General features: G+C 40.9%; 1 protein-coding gene across 1 annotated transcript in view; it reads left to right on the top strand.

The window, feature by feature from the left end:
- LOC131200267 (trifunctional purine biosynthetic protein adenosine-3-like) overlaps positions 1–21766 on the top strand; it is a 44721-nt gene continuing 22955 nt past the window's right edge. Inside the window, 6 exon segments of the mRNA XM_058186903.1 lie at positions 1–83; positions 3781–3929; positions 18615–18710; positions 19453–19627; positions 19740–19851; positions 21302–21370. Coding sequence (XP_058042886.1) covers positions 3785–3929; positions 18615–18710; positions 19453–19627; positions 19740–19851; positions 21302–21370 — 597 coding nt within the window. The 5' untranslated portion in view covers positions 1–83; positions 3781–3784.

The following is a 21766-nucleotide window of genomic DNA, read 5'->3' as shown; positions in this document are numbered from 1 at the left end:
CGAAGGCACCTCTCTATTTCTTTCCTTTTTTTGCCTGCCTTTTTGGAATTTGATATCCCTCTTTACAAATTGCTACTATCACAGTAAGTATTATGTGTCATTGTTAGCTCTTAGACTCAGTTCTAAGGGAGCGACTTCTTTGATCATTATAATAGCACTATCTTTGAAGGGTTGGATATTGTATTATAATTGTAAATACCTATTTTCCATAATTCTTTAGCGTCACAGATCTTTTCAAAAATAGATATATTGTGTTTGTTACTAAATACAAATTTAAAAAAGGGGAATTTGTACTTGTAATTTCTCTAATCAAATTACAAAATTTCTTTCCATGTCAGTAAATTTTTGCTGCATTTTGCTGCACACATTTCCCTCCCATTTGAATTATTCCAAATTAAAGTCCTTACAATAATTAAATAAGATGAACTTTCTTGACAATGCACAGTTGCAAGTAATTTTAAGTTATCACAATGTGGCCACCAAATATTATGATTTAATCAGCAAAAAACCACCAAAAAATCATACTTTATTATGATATGTGAGCCTATTTCATTGCTACAATCCAGAGTGCTCACTTGGGTTTCATGTACATCAAATGACAAATCTGAAGCTGGATTTCTTAAGAAATAAAATAAACAAAATTCTATAGGATTTAGTGTGAAGTGTGCATAGGATTTGTAAACTTGTAATACAATTTCTTGTATGTTACTTCAGAATTGTATTGTCTTAAATTGTGCAACCAATTTCTGGGCAAATATATATATTAGGATTTCATTTATTTTTCATCTTTGCAAAGCACATTAGTTTTTATGAATTCTGTATCAAAGTTTTATTAATCTAAACTTCAAAGGTGACCAAATGGGTAGTAAATGGCAGTCGTACAAATTAAGAATATCAAAAAGAAGCTTGATGTTTTTTAAATATGTAGCTCTACATATCATAATTTAGATTTTTTTGGGAAAAATAACTTATATAGTCTAATCTTATTCATACCTATTTGAAAACAAATTCCTTTATTAAGTCAAATTTATTTTCAGATAGCTGCACACATGTACAGGTAGTCCTCAACTTATGATCGTAATTTCCACTGTAAGACATGACGTTCATAAGGTGAGGCATCCACATGACCAAACCCAGTTTTATGTCACTTTTGTCACTTTTGCAGCAGTCATTAAGCATATGTGTGGTCATTAAGTGAATCAAAGTATTCCTATGGTCATTTTTTGCTGGAAACCAACCATAAAGATGAGCTAGTTGCTAAGCGCCCAAAATGCGGTCATGTAACTGCGGGGGTTTCTGCAGTTATTGGAACCCCAGAACCAGGTTGTAAGTAGCTTTTGGGGGTTTGTCATAACTTTGAATGGTCACTAAGCGACTGGTTGTCAGTTGAGGATTACATATATAGACTAAAATGTTTCATTGCTGTTTCCTGAGTTAATAAGCTTCAAAGTTCTACAAAGTTGGTTTAAATTTCCTCTGGATAGAAGTAAAAACTGTTGCAGCAGAAGGGCTGTGATTCTTTTTCCTTCCCTTCTTTTCAATCATCACTCTATCTTTTAGTTGTGAAAACCCCTGATGAGTAATATATATTTATTTTATTTATTTATTTATTCGATTTTTATACCGCCCTTCTCCCGAAGGACTCAGGGCGGTGTACAGCCAAATAAAAAAGTGCAATATATAAATTAAAACAAGACTAAAACAAACATATTACAAAATGGCCAAAAATTTAAAAAATTTAAAACATTTAAAATAGTTTAAAAAACCCTAAAAATATAAATAACCCCGGATTAAAATTTAATTAGGCCAGTCCCGCTTGAATAAATAGATGTGTTTTCAGCTCACGGCGAAAAGTCCGAAGATCAGGCACTTGACGTAAACCAGGGGGAAGTTCGTTCCAAAGCGTAGGAGCTCCCACAGAGAAGGCCCTGCCCCTGGGGGCCGCCAGCCGACATATATGTCTTAATGGGCAAAATTTAGGTGAACCAACTAAGTCTGTTTATTCCATGACAGTGTTCTGCCTGGGAATATGAATGTATGCTTACTACCAAAGAAAGTTCTGCTCCAGAGAAGAGTCTTATTTAAGTCACTATCTTTCTTGCCAATTCCATGGCCATTTGACATTACATTTTACATGGGCCTCTTTCTCTTCCCCACCCCATGAGTATCTAAAAGTAAGATTTGCTTTTATCTATACTTTGCAATAGAAGGAATTGTTTACATAGACAAGGGAAAGGTAAATGACCTGAATAAGGATGATGTCACAGGGGGAAGGTTAGGAGGGAGGGCAAATGCCATATTTGCAAAGATTACAACACAGCTTTGCTGAGTGAAAATTTTAACTAAGTGGCAAGCTATTTTGTTGGCAGCATTACAGTGTATAAAAGCTTCCATATCGCAATGGCAATTTATGGGTCTTGTCAGTCTTATGTTGTCTATTTCTAAAAAATTCATAACAAGTGTTTCAACTGCATAAATAAGTATATTGGTAATCATAAGTGCTTAGAAGTATAAAAGAGTTCTCCATTACAAAATGTCTCTTCAAAATGCACAAGTGATGTTTGTTTGGGATTGTTTAATTCTAGGGATGAATATTCTTTGGTCTTCAGCTAGAGAAAGTCAGATTTACATCCTCATTCATACTTGGAACTCACTGGGAAACTTGGAGCCATTGTCTTAGCCCAAGGCTGTCTAAATCCTGGCCCGTGGACCAGATGCGTCACATGCTGGCCAACCCCCGCCCAGTTTAGCGAAGGGGAAAAAGTCCCGTTACGTCACATGACACCTCCGTGACAACATGAGTTTGACATCCCTGTCTTAGCTTAACCTAGTTTCATGTTGTTGAAAGAATATAATTAGGAAAATCTAGGGCAAGCTGTCTTTTGCTGTCATTATTAGTCATGATCAATGTTCAGTAATTGCTAATATAGCAGTGCTTCCACCTTCCATTTAACTGAAAAAGAAAGTTATATTACACAGAAGAGGAAATGTCCCTTGCCCAGCCATTTTATTCATGAAGAAACCTATGCCTTTGACATGTAGCCAAAACTGAGTTTGCAGTTACTCTAAATCAGGATTTTTCAAACTTAGCAACTTTAAGTTGTATGGACTTCAACTCCCAAAATTTCCCAGCCAGCAAAAACACTGCTCTAAATAGAGACCCTACAAACAAGATGATCAACCCATTTCAATTATTCATAGTTTTGCTAAAGAAAAAAAAGACAAAATGTACCTGAAATAAAGTAGGAGGCTGTGCAGTTTGGCTAATTAGAAGTAAATGGGATGAAACAGACTCTATGTCCTATCCTGGTAAGACTGAGGTTTCTGTTTTTCCTGGGCTTGGCTCAAGCGGCAATCCAAAATATATTTCTTGAGGTGTAGCCCCAATTAACTCTATGAATTTTTAAGTGGGAATGTATGCACATTAAATACTAGTAGTAACTGGAAAGAAGTTTTGACATTTGTCTTTCATTAAGCCTACAGTATGTACACTTTCAGAGGAGTATGAAGTATATTCTTAAATGCACTAAAGTAGAATGAGAAGTGCTGTTATGGCATTCCTTACACGTTTTTCTTTTAACTGTATTGTTATACTTTGCTATATGAATGGATAGATTGGAAAAATTAGTGTTCAGATGTTTTGAGTTTTTTTATACAAACATGGCTTCTCTTTTAGAGGAAAAAAGAAATTTTACAGTATTTTGATAAATATGCAAACCATATTTTTGAAGCAGTAACTCAGTGCAATATCTTATGTTTGTATGTTTTCTTTCTCAACAGACTGATGGCTGATCGAGTGCTTGTGATTGGCAGTGGAGGCAGAGAACATGCACTGGCTTGGAAATTGGCACAATCTCCACACCTGAAACAAGTACTGGTTGCTCCAGGAAATGCTGGGACAGCCAATGATGGGAAAATTTCTAATTTAGGTAACTATAGAAAACTGAAATAAGATATTACAGCACTTAATGATCTGTCTTTCAATCGTTTGTGTTTATAAATTTGTGGCTTTCCTGCATGCATTGTTCTTTTTTTTTTTTTTTTGTTCAAAAAGTTTTTATTGGTCAAAAAAGGTATATACAAATACATATCAGGTATGGCAAATTTTCATTTTTCTTATCCTAGATAAGAATTTTACTCAAATTTTTTAACACATACAACAGCCATATGGCAAGCAGGTGACACGAAGTAGCTAAGTTTACAAATCTTACATACGCAATAAAGAAGGGTCAAGAATAAACAGAATATCATACAAAAGAGAATAAGGAAAACCAACACAATACCAAATATCTTTATCACTTCCTAGTTTTGGATCTCAGAACTCTGGGTTCAGCCTGACCCAACTCCAGGGCCGCAACAGCGGCAGCCGCCTCCGCCCCATGGTCTATAACCTCCCCTTCTTCAATTCCTGGGTCATCTGATTCCAGGAGGGCTTTGTGTTCCTCCACGTAGGCCGTAGCCTGCCATGCATTGTTCTTTTGTAGATTGCTGGAAAAATAAATAAATAAATAAATAAATAAAACTAGGCTAGCACAGGTTTTTCTTATCCAGAAACCTGAATTCTTTTTTTATCTTCCACCAGTCTTCCAAAATCCTTACTATATATTATTTGTTTCTGTATATTCACTGGCATTAATAATGACATTAAGACTTTATAAATAATTTGGACACAGTTATAGAAAGAGAATTGAGAAAATATGATTAACATTCAAAAGGGACTTACGGGACTGCCTACTGTTACCCCATGCCTCCCACCGACCCGTACGCTCACACAGAGAGGGACTTCTCAGGGTGCCGTCCGCCAAGCAATGCCGGCTGGCGGCCCCCAGGGGAAGATCCTTCTCTGTGGGGGCTCCTACCTCCCTGGAACGAACTTCCCCCTGGCTTGCGGCAAATACCTGATCTTCGGACCTTTTGCTGCGAGTTGAAAACGTATTTATTTACTCGCGTGGGGCTGGCTTAAGTTTTTGTTAGATTTCTTAAATTTTAAATTTTTAGATGAATTTTAATGGGTTTTTTAGATTTTAAATGTTTTTAAATTTTCAGCCAATTGTATAATAAGTTTTTTAATTTTGCTTTTAATTGTATATTGTTTTGTTCTTATTCTGGCTGTAAACCGCCCTGAGTCCTTCGGGAGAAGGGCGGTATAGAAATCTAATAAATAATAATAAATAAATAATAATAAAAAAGGGATCTTGACAGATGTGAACATGAGCCTTTCCCAATAAAACGCAATTTAGTGGCAAGAAATGAGGGTTCTATGTTTAGGAAAGAAAAAATAGATGGACAGGAACAAGATAGATAATATCTAGTGATACATGTGAGAGGGATTTGGGTGTCCTGGTAGACTATAGATTAGGCATGAACCAGCAAGGTGTTGCTGCTACTAAAACAACCAAAGAAGCCTTAGGCTGCATCAGCAGAAACACAGCGTGTGATCATGGGAAATTATGGCTGTACTCTATACTACATTTATCAGACTACACCTGGAATGCTGTGTTCAACTTTGGTTGCCACAGTACAAGAAGGATGTTGAGGAACTAGGAAGACTTCAGCAAATATGCAGACTAAATCCCATAAAGATAAGTTTAAAGAACTGGCTATGTTTAGCCTAAAGAAGAAAAGGCTTAAGGGAGACTTTAAAAGCTTTTATAGGCAAGAGAGTGTGGTACCTGAGGATAGAGTAAGAAGCATTTCAAAGATCTACATCTGAAATAAAATGTAATTTTCTGCCTATGAGAGATTTTAAGCAGTTGCAAAGTCTGTCTTCTGGAGTCATAGGTGGTATTTCACTGGAGTTTTTTTTTTTTTAAAAAGTTGGAAACTCTTTCAAACAAAAATTGGACAGCCATTTGTGTGGGATTGAGAATTCATGTCCAAGGTAGCTTGCAGCCCTATGATTCTATAAATGTAAGCAGAATATGAATATATGAGAATATTACATAGACTTACATGTGTTTCCTAGTTGGTGGTGTATGCTGTGTTACTTACAAAGTAACCTCTAAGTTAGAGAGCTTAGTTTACATAGCATAATATGATATGATCATACTTGGAGCAAAGCTGGGCTTTTGATCTACTTTGATCTACTCGTGGCATATTGACCAAATGTACTAAAATTGACTAATTCTTACCATCAGCAGGGAAAGCTGCATGTAGAACAGATGTGACTAAGGCTGAGAATCTATTTTATATCTTCTCAGTTGACCAAAAGCATTATGGAAGAGCATGATTAAGAGAAGGGAAGGGAAGGCTAGTGAAGCTAAGAGAAAGAGAAAGGATGTAATAGACCTGATTGAAGGTGGTTAGATCTAATGGAATAGAATGAATGAATACATGTCTAAGAGCAGAAATATAGATTTCATTAAGAATAAAATGACTAATATGTACATCATAAAATATGAATTATCATCATTTAGATTGGGGATCTCAAACTTGCAGCTTGTGAGCCTTATGCAGCTCTCCACTTCATCTTCTGTAGTCTGCAACAATTGAAATAGCTTCCCAATAAAGCCAGTGTTCTTCTTAGATACTCAGGCTGAACATGGGATGTGCTTCAGGAAAAAGAGTAACCTTGTGATAGTGACTTAGCAGCTGGCCTCAGTCTGATCCTTGTTGTTGAACTGCATGATTGATGCATGATTGGTGCTTGCCATGGGGGTAACCTTTGAATTACACTGAGCTTGGCCACAGAAGATGATCCAGGAGGGAGTTGCCTGAGGGAGTGAAGAAGGAGAGGAGAGGAAAAGTGAATGAGAAAAAGACTGAAGGGAGAAAGACAGTTTGGGACAATTTTCATCTAATAGCCATCTTTCCCTTTTTAGATAATGATGTTGAAAAGATGGTTGGACTTGAAATCCAGAGAATTCTGGAGGAAATAGATTATCAGGATGGCTTATAGTATGGGGGCAGCACTGGTTGCTCTTGTTGATGGCCTGTTGCAAATGACCTTTCTTGAAGATAGGGGTTTGGGAATGTGCAGACCCTGGGAAAGGAGGGAATACTGTTACAGACTTATAAACAAACTTATTACATACGCATATGACAAAGTGGGGATCAAAATAAATGATTAGGGGTATACAGTTATTTGGATCTAAAGTACAAAAGGTTCTTAAAGCCAAATCGTTAAACATTCCTATGCATGATTGATTGATTGTTTGGATTGTTTATGATGAAAAGATAGAGATTGTGAAGGAGACAACAATGAAATGTTGAATATGGAACAGACTAAGGTTTGGTAATCAGGAATGACTTTTGGGAGGAAATGGACTTGGAAGTAATTAGAAGGGTTTTTTAAAGCGTGTTTAAAAAGTATAGTCTTTTAATTCTTCTATATGTGTATACCAAGCCTTTCTCCTATCTTGAAATTGGAGAAATATATCAATTTTCTTTCAGCCTTCCTTTGAACTGAAAACATGATGTTTTGGTATTTTTGCTTCATACTGAGTTACAAAAACTGCAGTTTGGTTAATCAGTGTTTTGACCTTTCTGGACTTAGAATCTACAGAGACTCTCGGATTACTGAATGAACAATTTGAATTAATGAACAATTTGAAGCTTGCTTCCTGCTGGGTGTCTCTGACTGAGCTTCTGATTTTTTCTGTGTTTAAAACATTGAATTTCATAAATGAGTTAATATAGATGAATGAATCATTATTGATGTTGCACATTTAGTTCCAATCTAGCTGATTACTGTATACAGTACATATGTACCTGGATCTGCATTCCAAAATTCTGATTGCTAGGAGTCAATTTTTGAGATAAATGAAATAGGAAAGAAAGTTGACAACATTTTTTCTTTTTCTCTCAAAACATTAGACTCAGAAACAATGAGATGCAAAGTACTTAATTCTAAGAGAGTAATAGTGGTAGATAGCTGTGCTTGACTCTTTTATTGAATGCACCATAGTCATCCCTTGGCCACTGTGAGAAATAAATTTCGAATCTAGAAGTGAGCTTTCCTATTTTATTAATAGGAAAGCTCACTTTCTTAATAAATCTTGCTTATATTTCAAATATAGTGAAAGTTTCTTAGCATTCATTAGCAGCTGGGCTAAGCCCATATTCTGCATCCATAATATGTTACTTTATGAGTATTTATTTATTTTTAATGGGATACTCTATGATTTAATTACTCAGTATTCTTCCAGGATGCATATTCAGGAGCTCTTCCTCTAAGAAGGGTTCCAGCTAAATATAAACCTTCAACAGTGGCACTGTACTTTTTTAGAAGTTTTAGAAAATCAGGACAATTTTGTTAGCTAGTTCCTTATCCTCTTATGTCTATTTCCAAGGTTAGGAAGAATTTTTGGGTCCATTACACTTGCTGGTATGCACCAAAACATTCATTCTAGCCAGCAAATGGAATTTCTGCTTGCAGTTTCTATGTATGGAAAATCCAGACATAGAATCTCTTTTGCCCATTGTTTTATCTGTAATTCATTATATGTAATAAAGCAGTCTTGTTTCTTTTCAGAATACTGCCAGATTTGTAAAAATATATTTGCTTCATTTAGTTATCCTTTTTATGAGGAGAATGAGATGTCCCATGGCATTCTTGTGATGGTCACATGATAAATTAAAATGTACAGTTTTGAACAAAAAAATTTCTTCATGTTCACTGAATTAAATTTGATTCATTTTCAATAATGCCACATATTCATTTTTTTTGAGACATTGTTATTGGAACATGAAGAAAGAAGAAGCATAAATGTAATCTGTAACTGCTTAAAATATTAGGAATGAAGAAGGAAAATTCAGCTTAGCTTTCAAGCACATGTTCTGTCATATAGCCCCTTGATTTGAATAAATGACTAGGAAGAATTTTAGTCAGACTTTTTCATGTGTCCTGTAGCAGATAGCAATTCACTGATTTCTGAGCCAGACTTTTGTGTATGTGTGTGTGTAAGAGATGCTACTCGTTTCAAGAAAACTAGCTGTTTCTGTGTATTTGTTATATAGTAGTGTTTTTTAAGATGGATTTGAAAAAAGGAGGAAGAGCAGTTCAGAAGCCACATAAACTCTCAGAGCTATTTCCATCTATGTTATATTGAAAGTATCCTAGAAATTAGGGTTGTTCTTTTAAAAAAACAAACCATTTTTTTTCCGTAGTAGAATTTTTGTTTTGAAAGGCAGGTACAGTTAATTGTAATAAAGAAATAGGTTATAAATCTTAAGCAGGAGCAGAGAAAAACAGATTCACTGGGTAAATTACATATTAAAAGCCATAGTTTAAATATTTGCAGTTGAAGTTTAAAAGGGCATTGTGGCATTCTGGGAGTGTTGAAGTTCAATATCAAACCTGGAAAACCTGGGCTGAGTTCTGGTGATGAATAATTTTTAATCCTGGTTTATGATAAAATATATTTGAACCTGGAGGGTTAGTGTTGCAATGCCAAACTGCTTTTTATGTTACAACTGAACAGTCTTATAAACAGTTGATATGTGTTCGTTTTTGCTTTTATAAAGATTGAGCTCCTTAGAAGAGGAATCTTGATGCTCTTTGTGTTTTGATATACATGTGTTTATATTTTATGCTTTTCATGTAGTATCCAACAAAGGAAATAAATATTTCACTTGTTTCTGCTCCAATTTCCAATGTCATGGTCATTGTCAAAGTATGTATTTTTGTTATTGCTCTTTCTTTTATTCTGAAGCAGGTGGGATAGAAAATTAGTTAAGGAGAAAGAATTTAATAAATTGGGACTATAGAGACTTTCTATCAGGGGTGAAATGTAAAAATGTTTGCTACCAGTTCTGTGGACATGGCTTGGTGGGCATGGCTTGGTGGGCATGTGACTGGGTGGGCGTGGCCAACTTTACATCACTCACTGTTAGAGCCAAGAGCTGCATATTTTGAAACACATTCTGCCCTTCTAAGCCCTCAACGCTTTGAGTTTCCCTCTGCCACCCAAACGAACATTGGAGCCTTCTCTTGCAGAAGCAGAATCCAGGCACAGAAATGGAAAAATGGGGGGCGGGATGGGGAGGAGAAGGTGTAAGAAGCGGAATCCAGGCACAGAAATGGAAAAACGAGGGGTGGAATGGGGAGGAGGAGGTGTAAGAAGACGTTTCCTTAGACTGCTGACGTTTGGCGATCTAAAGAAATGTCTTCCAGCTCTTCAAGATCAACTTTAAGAAGCCAACAGCAAAAGTAGTAGCAGCGGGGGCAACGGGCGTGTGTTTGTGTCTGTCTATCTGTCTGTCTGTCTGCAAGGATCTGGAGGCAGGTACCGCCCCTCTTAGGAAAAGAGGAGGTGGCGAAGCCCTTGTTGTCTGCTGGGAGGGGAGGACCGAGGAGAGGCGCGCGCACACACACACACACACACACACACACACACACACCTATTGCTCCCGCTGCCACTACTTTTGCTGTCGGCTTCTCGGAGCTCTTAAAGTCGATCTTGAAGAATTGGAAGACGTTTCCTTAGATGCTCCGAACAATGAGTTTGGCAGCATGGAAGGCAGGGAAGCATGGCAGGGCTGTGGGCCTTGGACCAGTTTGGGGGTGTGGCCAGCCAGCAATTGCGTCACGAGGCGTGAGTGACCGTGCATAGGGCATCCCGGTCTAGAAAGGGGCGCAACTGGCGCACCAGGCGAACCTGGTAAAAAGCTCCCCGGGAGACGGCCACCAAATGATCTTCAAAGGACAGCCGCCCACCCAGGAGGACGCCCAAGTTGCGCACCCTCTCCATTGGGGCCAATGACTTGCCCCCAACAGTCAGCCGCGGCTGCAGCTGACTGTACCGGGATGCCGGCATCCACAGCCACTCTGTCTTGGAGGGATTGAGCTTGGGCCTGTTTCTTCCCATCCAGACCCGACGGCTTCCAGACACCGGGACAGCACTTGATAGCTTCATTGGGGTGGCCCGGTGTGGAAAAGTACAGCTGGGTGTCATCAGCGACAGCTGGTACCTCACACGAAGCCACTGATGATCTCACCCAGCGGCTTCATATAGATGTTGAACAAGAGGGTGAGAGAATCGACCCCGCGGCACCCCACAAGTGAGGTGCCTCGGAGCCGACCTCTGCCCCCCTGTCAACACCGTCTGCGTCCGATCGGAGAGATAGGAGGAGAACCACCGATAAACGGTGCCCCCCACTCCCAATCCTTCCAACCGGCGCAGCAGGATACCATGGTCGATGGTATCAAACGCCGCTGAGAGGTCTAATAGGACCAGGGCAGAGGAGCAACCCTATCCCTGGCCCTCCAGAGATCATCCACCAACGCGACCAAAGCCGTCTCAGTGCTGTAACCGGGCCGGAAACCGGACTGGAACGGGTCTAGATAGACAGTTTCATCCAGGTGCAGGGGAAACTGATATGCCACCATATTTCTACAACCTTCGCCGTAGCGAAGGTTGGAGACCGACGATAGTTACTTAAAACAGCCGGGTCCAAGGCAGGCTTCTTGAGGAGGGTCTCACCACCGCCTCTTTCAAGGCGGCGGAAGACTCCTCCACCAAGGAAGCACTCGTAATTGCCTGGAGCCAGCCTCGTGTCACCTCCTGGGTGGCCAGCACCAACCAGGAGGGGCACGGGTCCAGTAAACATGTGGTGGCATTCAACCTACCCAACAACCTGTCCATGTCCTCGGGAGCCACAGGGTCAAACTCATCCCATAAAATATCACCAAGACCACCCTCGGACGCCTCCCCTGAGTCACTGCAATTTCGGTCCAGACCGTCCCGAAGCTGAACGATTTTATCGTATAGATAACCGTTAAACTCCTCAGCACGTCCCTTCACCCCCTGGTGAAGGAGGGAACGAGTCACCCGAAACAGGGCGGCTGGGCGGTTATCTGCCGATGCAATGAGGGAGGAGGCGTAGCAACGCCTCGCATCCCTCAATGCCACTAGGTAAGTCCTAGTATAGGACTTCACTAGTGTCCGATCAGCCTTGGAATGGCTAGACCTCCAAGAACTCTCCAGGCGTCTTCTCTGGCGCTTCATCCCCCTCAGCTCCTCGGAGAACCAAGGAGCCGTTTGGGACCTGCGCCGGGTCAGAGGCCGCAAAGGCACGACACGATCTAAGGCCCCCGCCGCGGCCCGTTCCCAGGCCGCAACCAGTTCCTCAGCCGTGTCGTGGGCCAGACCTTCAGGAAGTGGCCCAAGCTCCGTCCGGAACCTCTCCGGGTCCATCAGGCGCCTGGGACGGAACCAACGTAATGGCTCCGTCTCCCTGCGGTGTTGAATGGCGGTCAGAAAGTCCAGGCGAAGAAGAGAGTGATCTGACCATGACAAAGGTTCAATAGCTAATTCCTTCAAATCCAGATCTCTCAACCACTGACCAGAGATAAAAATCAGATCCAGAGTGCCACCCCCAATGTGAGTAGGGCCATCAACTACTTGAGTCAGGTCCAAGGCCGTCATGGAAGCCATGAACTCCCGAGCAACTGTCGATGACGAGCCGGAAGATGGCAAGTTAAAATCCCCCATGACTAAAAGTCTGGGGGTCTCAACTGCCACCCCAGCAAGCACCTCCAGGAGTTCGGGCAGGGCAGCTGTCACGTAGCAAGGAGCCAGGTACGCCACCAGCAAGCCCATCTGACATCTATGACCCCATCTCACAAAGAGGGATTCGCACCCGCAATCTGAGGTACAGTGGTCTCCCTCGGCTCTAGACTCTCTAATCACAACCGCCACCCCACCACCCCTACCCTGGCCCTCGGCTGATGAAATGCTCGGAAACCCGGTGGGCACATCTGAACAAGGGGCACGCCCCTTCTGGGCCCAACCAGGTCTCCGTAACGCCCATAAGGTCCGCGGCACCCCCCTGAATAAGATCGTGAATTAGGGGGGCCTTATTGGCCACGGGCCGTGCGTTGCATAACATCAGCCAAGGCCAGGGCCCTGAGGATCCTGACCATCCGGGAACGGGAGAAGTTTGGGGCTCGGGCGCAACCGCCTGCAAACATCGAGCGCGCGCCCCCCTAACACGATATGAGCCCCCACTTCCGCCATATCTGCCTCCCCTTACCGTGGAAATAGCACCACCTCAACCAATGGAACACCGACTCCCCCATGACCTCGGACCCGCCAACCCCGCCACGAGCATGCGAGGAACTGGACTCCCCGACGGGTTTCCCCAACACCCACCCATTCCTCCCACCCCCAACCCAAGCCCGTCGGTTTCCTCCCCTTAAAATCCCCTTTAAAACTCCCCTTAAAAAGTCTATTAAAACAGCCAATTAAAAAACCCCTAAGCCTCCTATTTTTCGCATGCCACCTCTCGGGACTCCAAAGCCCGTCCTCAAGGTGGGCCCTCGATAATCTGGAGGGCCAAACCCGCGAGAGAGGGCATCTCGCAGGGCAAGTAGGTCAGCCGCGGTAAATGTTCGCATCACTGAGACGGTCCGGCCAAGGCCCATCCTGGGCTGGTCAAGTTGGCAGCAAAGGTCAGAACAGATGGTAAAGTGACCATGACCAGTCTGTCCTGATGGGAGACAGTTCGAGGTAATCCATGTGCGGTAGGTGATAAACCGCTGGCTCAGTCAGTTCACCACCCCAGACAAACGACCTGGGGGGGGCGAAGGAAGAAGGAGGGGGGAACGATGGTAGAGATGTTATAAAGATGGGAAGTAGTGGAGGGGTGTCCGCTGGGCCGCTGGCCTTCCTCCGCGCTGCCAAATATCCGCGCCACTAGGGCAAGGTCACAGCCACCCTGGGCCTATCGGGCCATCCGCCACTTCAAAACACCGGGCAGGCCGCCGCCAACCGCCTCCGCCAGGCCATCGCCACCGGGAACACCCCGTCGCCATCGCGAGCAGGCCACTGGAGTTCCCCCAGTTGAGAGGGGACATCAGTCGCCCAACCCGCCAGCAGACCCAGGGCTCACCGGCGCCAACACCCGACAGAGAGGGGAGGGCCAGGCCGCCGCCCTCGCCTCCGCCAGGCCATCACCACCGGGAACGCCCCGTCGCCACCGCGAGCAGGCCACTGGAGTTCCCCCAGTTGAGAGGGGACACCAGTCGCCCAACCCGCCAGCAGACCCAGGGCTCACCGGCGCCAACGTCCGACAGAGAGGGAAGGGCCAGGCCGCCGCCCTCGCCACCGCAAGTTCAAAGAGGCCGATGGAGCCCGGGCGGCCCTCCAGGTCTTCATTGGGGCGCAGCCCCTCCGGGGCTCCTCCCATCGCCACCGGAGACGCCCAAACTCCAAGCTCCAAACCCATCTTCAAAACTGGCCAAGTCTTCCCGGCAGGAGTCCAGGGGGCGCTGCCAACGCCCCCCCACCCCCCGCCGCCGCCGCCGCCAGACCGCCGAAAAAGGCTGGCGGCGGCTCGGCAGGCCGCGAGGCCGCCAGGATTACCTCTAAGGCGCCGTGACTCCACCGTGACTCCGGGGCTCCTCCCGACGCCCCCCGGAGTCGCACAGCGCCCAGCCACCCTGTTTTCGGGTGGCTGGATCCTCCTCCATCAGGGCGGGGGGCCTATGATGGTATTAAGGCCCCCCCAGACCCAAAAAGAGCCCGGAAAGGCTCGTCGCCGCGCCCCCGATCAGCAGGGCGGCGCCATCTTGGACATGCGCAGAGAATCTAGAAGTGAGCTTTCCTATTTTATTAATAGGAAAGCTCACTTTCTTAATAAATCTTGCTTATATTTCAAATATAGTGAAAGTTTCTTAGCATTCATTAGCAGCTGGGCTAAGCCCATATTCTGCATCCATAATATGTTACTTTATGAGTATTTATTTATTTTTAATGGGATACTCTATGATTTAATTACTCAGTATTCTTCCAGGATGCATATTCAGGAGCTCTTCCTCTAAGAAGGGTTCCAGCTAAATATAAACCTTCAACAGTGACACTGTACTTTTTTAGAAGTTTTAGAAAATCAGGACAATTTTGTTAGCTAGTTCCTTATCCTCTTATGTCTATTTCCAAGGTTAGGAAGAATTTTTGGGTCCATTACACTTGCTGGTATGCACCAAAACATTCATTCTAGCCAGCAAATGGAATTTCTGCTTGCAGTTTCTATGTATGGAAAATCCAGACATAGAATCTCTTTTGCCCATTGTTTTATCTGCAATTCATTATATGTAATAAAGCAGTCTTGTTTCTTTTCAGAATACTGCCAGATTTGTAAAAATATATTTGCTTCATTTAGTTATCCTTTTTATGAGGAGAATGAGATGTCCCATGGCATTCTTGTGATGGTCACATGATAAATTAAAATGTACAGTTTTGAACAAAAAAATTTCTTCATGTTCACTGAATTAAATTTGATTCATTTTCAATAATGCCACATATTCATTTTTTTTGAGACATTGTTATTGGAACATGAAGAAAGAAGAAGCATAAATGTCATCTGTAACTGCTTAAAATATTAGGAATGAAGAAGGAAAATTCAGCTTAGCTTTCAAGCACATGTTCTGTCATATAGCCCCTTGATTTGAATAAATGACTAGGAAGAATTTTAGTCAGACTTTTTCATGTGTCCTGTAGCAGATAGCAATTCACTGATTTCTGAGCCAGACTTTTGTGTATGTGTGTGTGTAAGAGATGCTACTCGTTTCAAGAAAAACTAGCTGTTTCTGTGTATTTGTTATATAGTAGTGTTTTTTTTAAGATGGATTTGAAAAAAGGAGGAAGAGCAGTTCAGAAGCCACATAAACTCTCAGAGCTATTTCCATCTATGTTATATTGAAAGTATCCTAGAAATTAGGGTTGTTCTTTTAAAAAAACAAACCATTTTTTTTCCGTAGTAGAATTTTTGTTTTGAAAGGCAGGTACAGTTAATTGTAATAAAGAAATAGGTTATAAATCTTAAGCAGGAGCAGAGAAAAACAGATTCACTGGGTAAATTACATATTAAAAGCCATAGTTTAAATATTTGCAGTTGAAGTTTAAAAGGGCATTGTGGCATTCTGGGAGTGTTGAAGTTCAATATCAAACCTGGAAAACCTGGGCTGAGTTCTGGTGATGAATAATTTTTAATCCTGGTTTATGATAAAATATATTTGAACCTGGAGGGTTAGTGTTGCAATGCCAAACTGCTTTTTATGTTACAACTGAACAGTCTTATAAACAGTTGATATGTGTTCGTTTTTGCTTTTATAAAGATTGAGCTCCTTAGAAGAGGAATCTTGATGCTCTTTGTGTTTTGATATACATGTGTTTATATTTTATGCTTTTCATGTAGTATCCAACAAAGGAAATAACTTGTTTCTGCTCCAATTTCCAATGTCATGGTCATTGTCAAAGTATGTATTTTTGTTATTGCTCTTTCTTTTATTCTGAAGCAGGTGGGATAGAAAATTAGTTAAGGAGAAAGAATTTAATAAATTGGGACTATAGAGACTTTCTATCAGGGGTGAAATGTAAAAATGTTTGCTACCGGTTCTGTGGACATGGCTTGGTGGGCATGGCTTGGTGGGCATGTGACTGGGTGGGCGTGGCCAACTTTACATCACTCACTGTTAGAGCCAAGAGCTGCATATTTTGAAACACATTCTGCCCTTCTAAGCCCTCAACGCTTTGAGTTTCCCTCTGCCACCCAAACGAACATTGGAGCCTTCTCTTGCAGAAGCAGAATCCAGGCACAGAAATGGAAAAATGGGGGGCGGGATGGGGAGGAGAAGGTGTAAGAAGCGGAATCCAGGCACAGAAATGGAAAAACGAGGGGTGGAATGGGGAGGAGGAGGTGTAAGAAGACGTTTCCTTAGACTGCTGACGTTTGGCGATCTAAAGAAATGTCTTCCAGCTCTTCAAGATCAACTTTAAGAAGCCAACAGAAAAAGTAGTAGCAGCGGGGGCAACGGGCGTGTGTTTGTGTCTGTCTATCTGTCTGTCTGTCTGCAAGGATCTGGAGGCAGGTACCGCCCCTCTTAGGAAAAGAGGAGGTGGCGAAGCCCTTGTTGTCTGCTGGGAGGGGAGGACCGAGGAGAGGCGCGCGCACACACACACACACACACACACACACACACACACCTATTGCTCCCGCTGCCACTACTTTTGCTGTCGGCTTCTCGGAGCTCTTAAAGTCGATCTTGAAGAATTGGAAGATGTTTCCTTAGATGCTCCGAACAATGAGTTTGGCAGCGTGGAAGGCAGGGAAGCATGGCAGGGCTGCGGGCCTTGGACCAGTTTGGGGGTGTGGCCAGCCAGCAATTGCTACTGATACGGCGAACCATCCCCAATCTCCACTACTGGTTCTCCCGATCCGGCCCGAACCGGTAGCATGTCACCCCTGCTTTCTATTGCCCTCTATATTTTTCTATTAGCCCATTAAAAAAGTCTCTTCTCAAGTTTTTAAAAATGGTGAAATTTTAAGAGACAAAACGATTTCTTGGTTTGTCAGTTTGATTATTTAAAATAGAATGCAAGTGTATTACAGATGTTTGGTCAGCGGTACCAAATTGAAGCAAAAATTTTGCACAATGTAAATCCTAAAGCCTCCCCTAAAAACGGCAGTGTGTTTTCAAGGCTTTTCTGATGCGAAAATTAACTTATGTGAGCCATTAATTTATTAATTAATTGGAGCCTTTCTGATATGAGAATTAAGTCTTTCAAGAGTAACATCCCAGCGTGATGTTAAATGTGCTGGTTAACGAAACAGTTTGCATACGTTTGCCAAAATTCTTGCCACAGTAATACATTATCTCTCACAGCTCTCCAGAAATAAAGGAGGAGAGGTAAGAGATGGTCTTACCTAATTGGCTCACCATTGCCAGTTCACTTTAGACTTTGGAGTTATTTGTTTTTGATAAAAGTGTGGGAGTAATGATGTCTTTTTTATCACATGCTTGACTTTCTATCGTTTCCAAGCAAACATTACATGTAGAATGAACTTTTCTCCATGAGGGTTTTGCTACAACATTAATCTCCTAGACCATGCTCTAGAAGTACAGTATGTGGCATGACTTCAAAAATTTGCCTTTTTGAAGGCAAATCAACATCATTTGAACTTGAACATCATTACATGAATTAGTCAAGAATCTGAAGCGTCTTAATTTTATTATTGTAGAACACCTTTTTCTTGGAATATGGCATAATAAAAATACTCTGCAATTTACCAGGAAGGGAGAGGCTAAATTGTTGCATCAGTTCTTAAACTAATTGTACACTTTAGGATTATATTAGAAACTGAACAATTAGCATACAACAATTACTAAAATGTAAACAATTTCAGATGCAGCAATGTAAGGGAAGCAGCTTGGTCCAGTGGTTAAGGCTGGACACCAGCTGGGTAACTTTAAACCAGTCACTCCCTCTCAGCCCAACTCACCTCACAGGGATATTGTTGTGGGGAAAATAGGAGCAGAAAAGTGTGTTAGATATGTTTGGCATTTGGAGTAAAATTTTGGATATTCCAATAAGAATTTCTCAGCCTACTGTATAGTGAGTAAGATGGTGTCTCTTTGCATGCTTTTAGATGTTTCTTCCCAGTTTTCTTCCCATTTGCCCTGTTCATGAAATAAGCTGTGAACTGATTCAACTACTCTCTTTTCCCTTCCTTCCAGAGTGCCCCAATAGTCTCTCGTATCATGCCTGTAATTATTCTTAACAAACAATTCTGCTTCTAAATTCTTTAGTTTTCTCACAAAAAATGGAAGGGGGGGGTTAGAACCATACTATAAATAAAAAATAATTGCAAGTTTTCTGTTTAATTTCTGATAGTAATCTCAACCAGTGATCATGCAGCCCTTTCTACATACTGCAAAAACCAGAAGATTGGCCTTGTGGTGATTGGCCCAGAAGTCCCCCTTGCTGCCGGTATGTCCAAATGAAATTATTTTGTTTTGCTGTTCCAGTTTCCTAACCTATTAACTTGTTGGTGTTACATAATTGTTCAAAATATTCTGGACATCTAATATCTAATTATTATATAATTATATGCTAATGGAATTGAAACATGAATAGGTATTTAATCTTCATGCACTACAGAACATTTTTCAGTCAGAATATAATAACAGATGTAACAGAACATTGTTCTTTATTACTTAATGGGGTACCTTAGCCTAATTCAGAAATATTTGGTGGGTCAGTTCTGTTTATGGTGTAGCATTTTCTTTTGAGTAACTCATCATTTGACTCATGACACTGTCAAATAAAGTTATAAAGTAATAAATGTCCATCGTATTGATAAATCTCATCCCAGTTTTTAGAGTAAGTTTTAGCCATAAAAGATGTAAATAGTAGAATTTATAGAATTACAGTTCCCTCTTGAGACACTGGGCCTTTTTAAATTTAATTCATTACATTCCTTCTCTTTTCTGGTTTTCTGATCCCCCATTCCAGCATTCTGGCTGGGGTTCTGTGGCTGCTAAGTATGCTCAGATTTTCATTGAATGTTTATAGTAGTATTTTGCAACATGTTAAGTTTGCTGATACTTTGTCTATTTTGAGTATGGATGGTCCCATTCGGGCTACATAAAACATGCACTTGGAATGCATGTAGGCAGTTGTGCTTCTGTGTGCTGATATGAAAGTCTATCTGAGGCATGTTTTTTGTTAGGAATTGTTGACGACTTGGCAGCTGCTGGTGTGAGATGCTTTGGTCCTACAGCAAAGGCAGCTCAGCTAGAGTCAAGTAAGAGTTTTTCAAAGGCCTTCTTAGATCGTCATGGCATCCCTACTGCAAGATGGAAAGCTTTCACTAATGAGGAAGAAGCTTGCACTTTTATTACTAGGTATAGTAGAACATCTTTTATTCCACTGTCCCAGCATTTGATAAAATGGTAGAGCTATAATATATTTCCCCTGCTTAACTTAATTTTTTTATTTCATACCCCCACCCCTCAGTGCATCTTTCCCTGCTCTAGTTGTAAAAGCAAGTGGTTTGGCTGCTGGAAAAGGTGTGATTGTAGCTGCTAATAAAGAAGAGGCCTGCCAAGCTGTGCATGAAATAATGCGAGTGAGTAACAAACAGCCAAGCTTGAACAATGTGAAAACAACCTGTTTCATTGTCCTACATTTAAAGTAACTATGACCAGAAATATTTTACTATAATTAAAAGAAATTGGCTTCTGATTGATTTGGAATATTTTGTTCCTCAAATTACCCAGGAATTGTGAGCAGGATTTTTAGTCTGAGAAACAGATCAAATGGTTTACATTTTACTATGTTTAGATGTTGCTAATTGGCTCACAAAGCACCATTCAGTTTGTGTCAAATAATAACTTATGTCTAACGATAACAACAGTATAACGGTTTGAGGCTAAATATTTATACAATAAAATCTTTGATAGTGACAATAAGGAAATTATTTGTAAGGTGAAAGTATACATTTCTATAATTGCTTGCATCTGCAGATTTAATTTGGACTGCCAAGAACATATAAATACTATCCTAAAAAGAAAGGAAGAAATGCTTTAGCTTGGGGAAAAAAAGTTATAATGTGTCATTGCTGCTCTGTCAAAATATAGCATCTGAGTGTTTACTTCTTTTGAAACTTTACACACTGTACTTTAAGGACCACTAACTAGTTTGTTTTTTCGTTGATATACATAATTTTTCATCTAAAGTATTTTCAGGAAAGCCTAATGTTGCAATCAAATCAGTGTAAAGGCAGCAGTCATATGCTCTTCAGGAGACTAAATTCTACTGAATACACTCTGGCATTCTTCTGAGTAAATACAATTAGGATAATCTTTTAACAGCCTTTGCAGTTTGGTGCTCTTTTAGATAAGCAGATTTCAGATTCCAGAATTCTCCAGCCAACCTAACCATTGCTAAGAGTTCTAGGAATTGGTCCATGTATCTTCGAACACTAATTTTGAAGGAGACTCCCTTACAATTAAGTTGTGATATATGTTACTTGAGATTAAGCTCTCAATGAAAATGTTGAGTATTTTTTCTAATATGTATGCTGAAAATGAACAATAGAGCTGTGATTTAAGACAGCTTTCTTGGCCTACTGTCTCCAGATTAGTTGGTTACAACATCCATTAGCCCAGATAGCATAGGCAACAAAAAAGCTAGGTGGAGATCATAATACCAAATCTGGAGAGAGAAAGAGAGGGAGGGAGGGAGAGAGATCCTTCAGATTTGAAGAAGATATGCTGTTGTACAATTCATCTAGGGATACAGAGGTCTTACAAATTGGAAAAGCTACTTAAAAGATTGTCTGTAATTTGTTTCTGAAAAAACCCAAACAGTTGTTTTCATCTGAGGGAGTTATAACTGAATGAAAAATTACAGCATTTTGCAGATGACTAAACTAAGATTAGTATTTTTTTAAAGGAAAAAGCAAAGAATTAAAGAAAAAAAACCTCTGATCACTGCTTGGAATTCCAAAAAAATTACTTGATTTTCTATATAACAGATTTACAGTTTGTATAAAACATACCTTATCTTTAATACAGGATAAAACTTTTGGAACAGCTGGAGAAACTATTGTGGTTGAGGAACTTCTTGAAGGAGAAGAAGTTTCTGTAAGTAAATAACATATTAGAGGAGTCTGTCGAAGTCCATCCTATAATTTTATCATTCATGCACAGCACAACTATCCCTTCTAAAATTTGTAATGTAAAAGTTTTCAGAAATCCAGTCAAGGTAATTATTTTTATGCTTCTTTGATTTCAGTGGAAGAGTTCACCAAAAACCACTGCTTAACTTTTCCTTACTGAAAACAATCAAAATTATAAGTATTTAACTCTGGCTATATTATTCCCACTTTGAGCATTATGCAAAAGTTTTAATTAAAAACGTAGAAAACCAAGCTCTTCCTGTATGAATCACTGAAACAAAACAGGTGATCAAATATTCCCTTTTTTATCCCTTATTGGCTTTCCTATGCTGCTGGTGAAGAGTTACCTTGTGGAAAGATG

The sequence above is a fragment of the Ahaetulla prasina genome, chromosome 5, assembly GCF_028640845.1.
Source record: "Ahaetulla prasina isolate Xishuangbanna chromosome 5, ASM2864084v1, whole genome shotgun sequence".
Classification (NCBI taxonomy): Eukaryota; Metazoa; Chordata; class Lepidosauria; order Squamata; family Colubridae; genus Ahaetulla; species Ahaetulla prasina.
The sequence above is the reverse complement of the archived record's forward strand: the minus strand, read 5'-3'. Positions and strand labels throughout refer to the sequence as shown.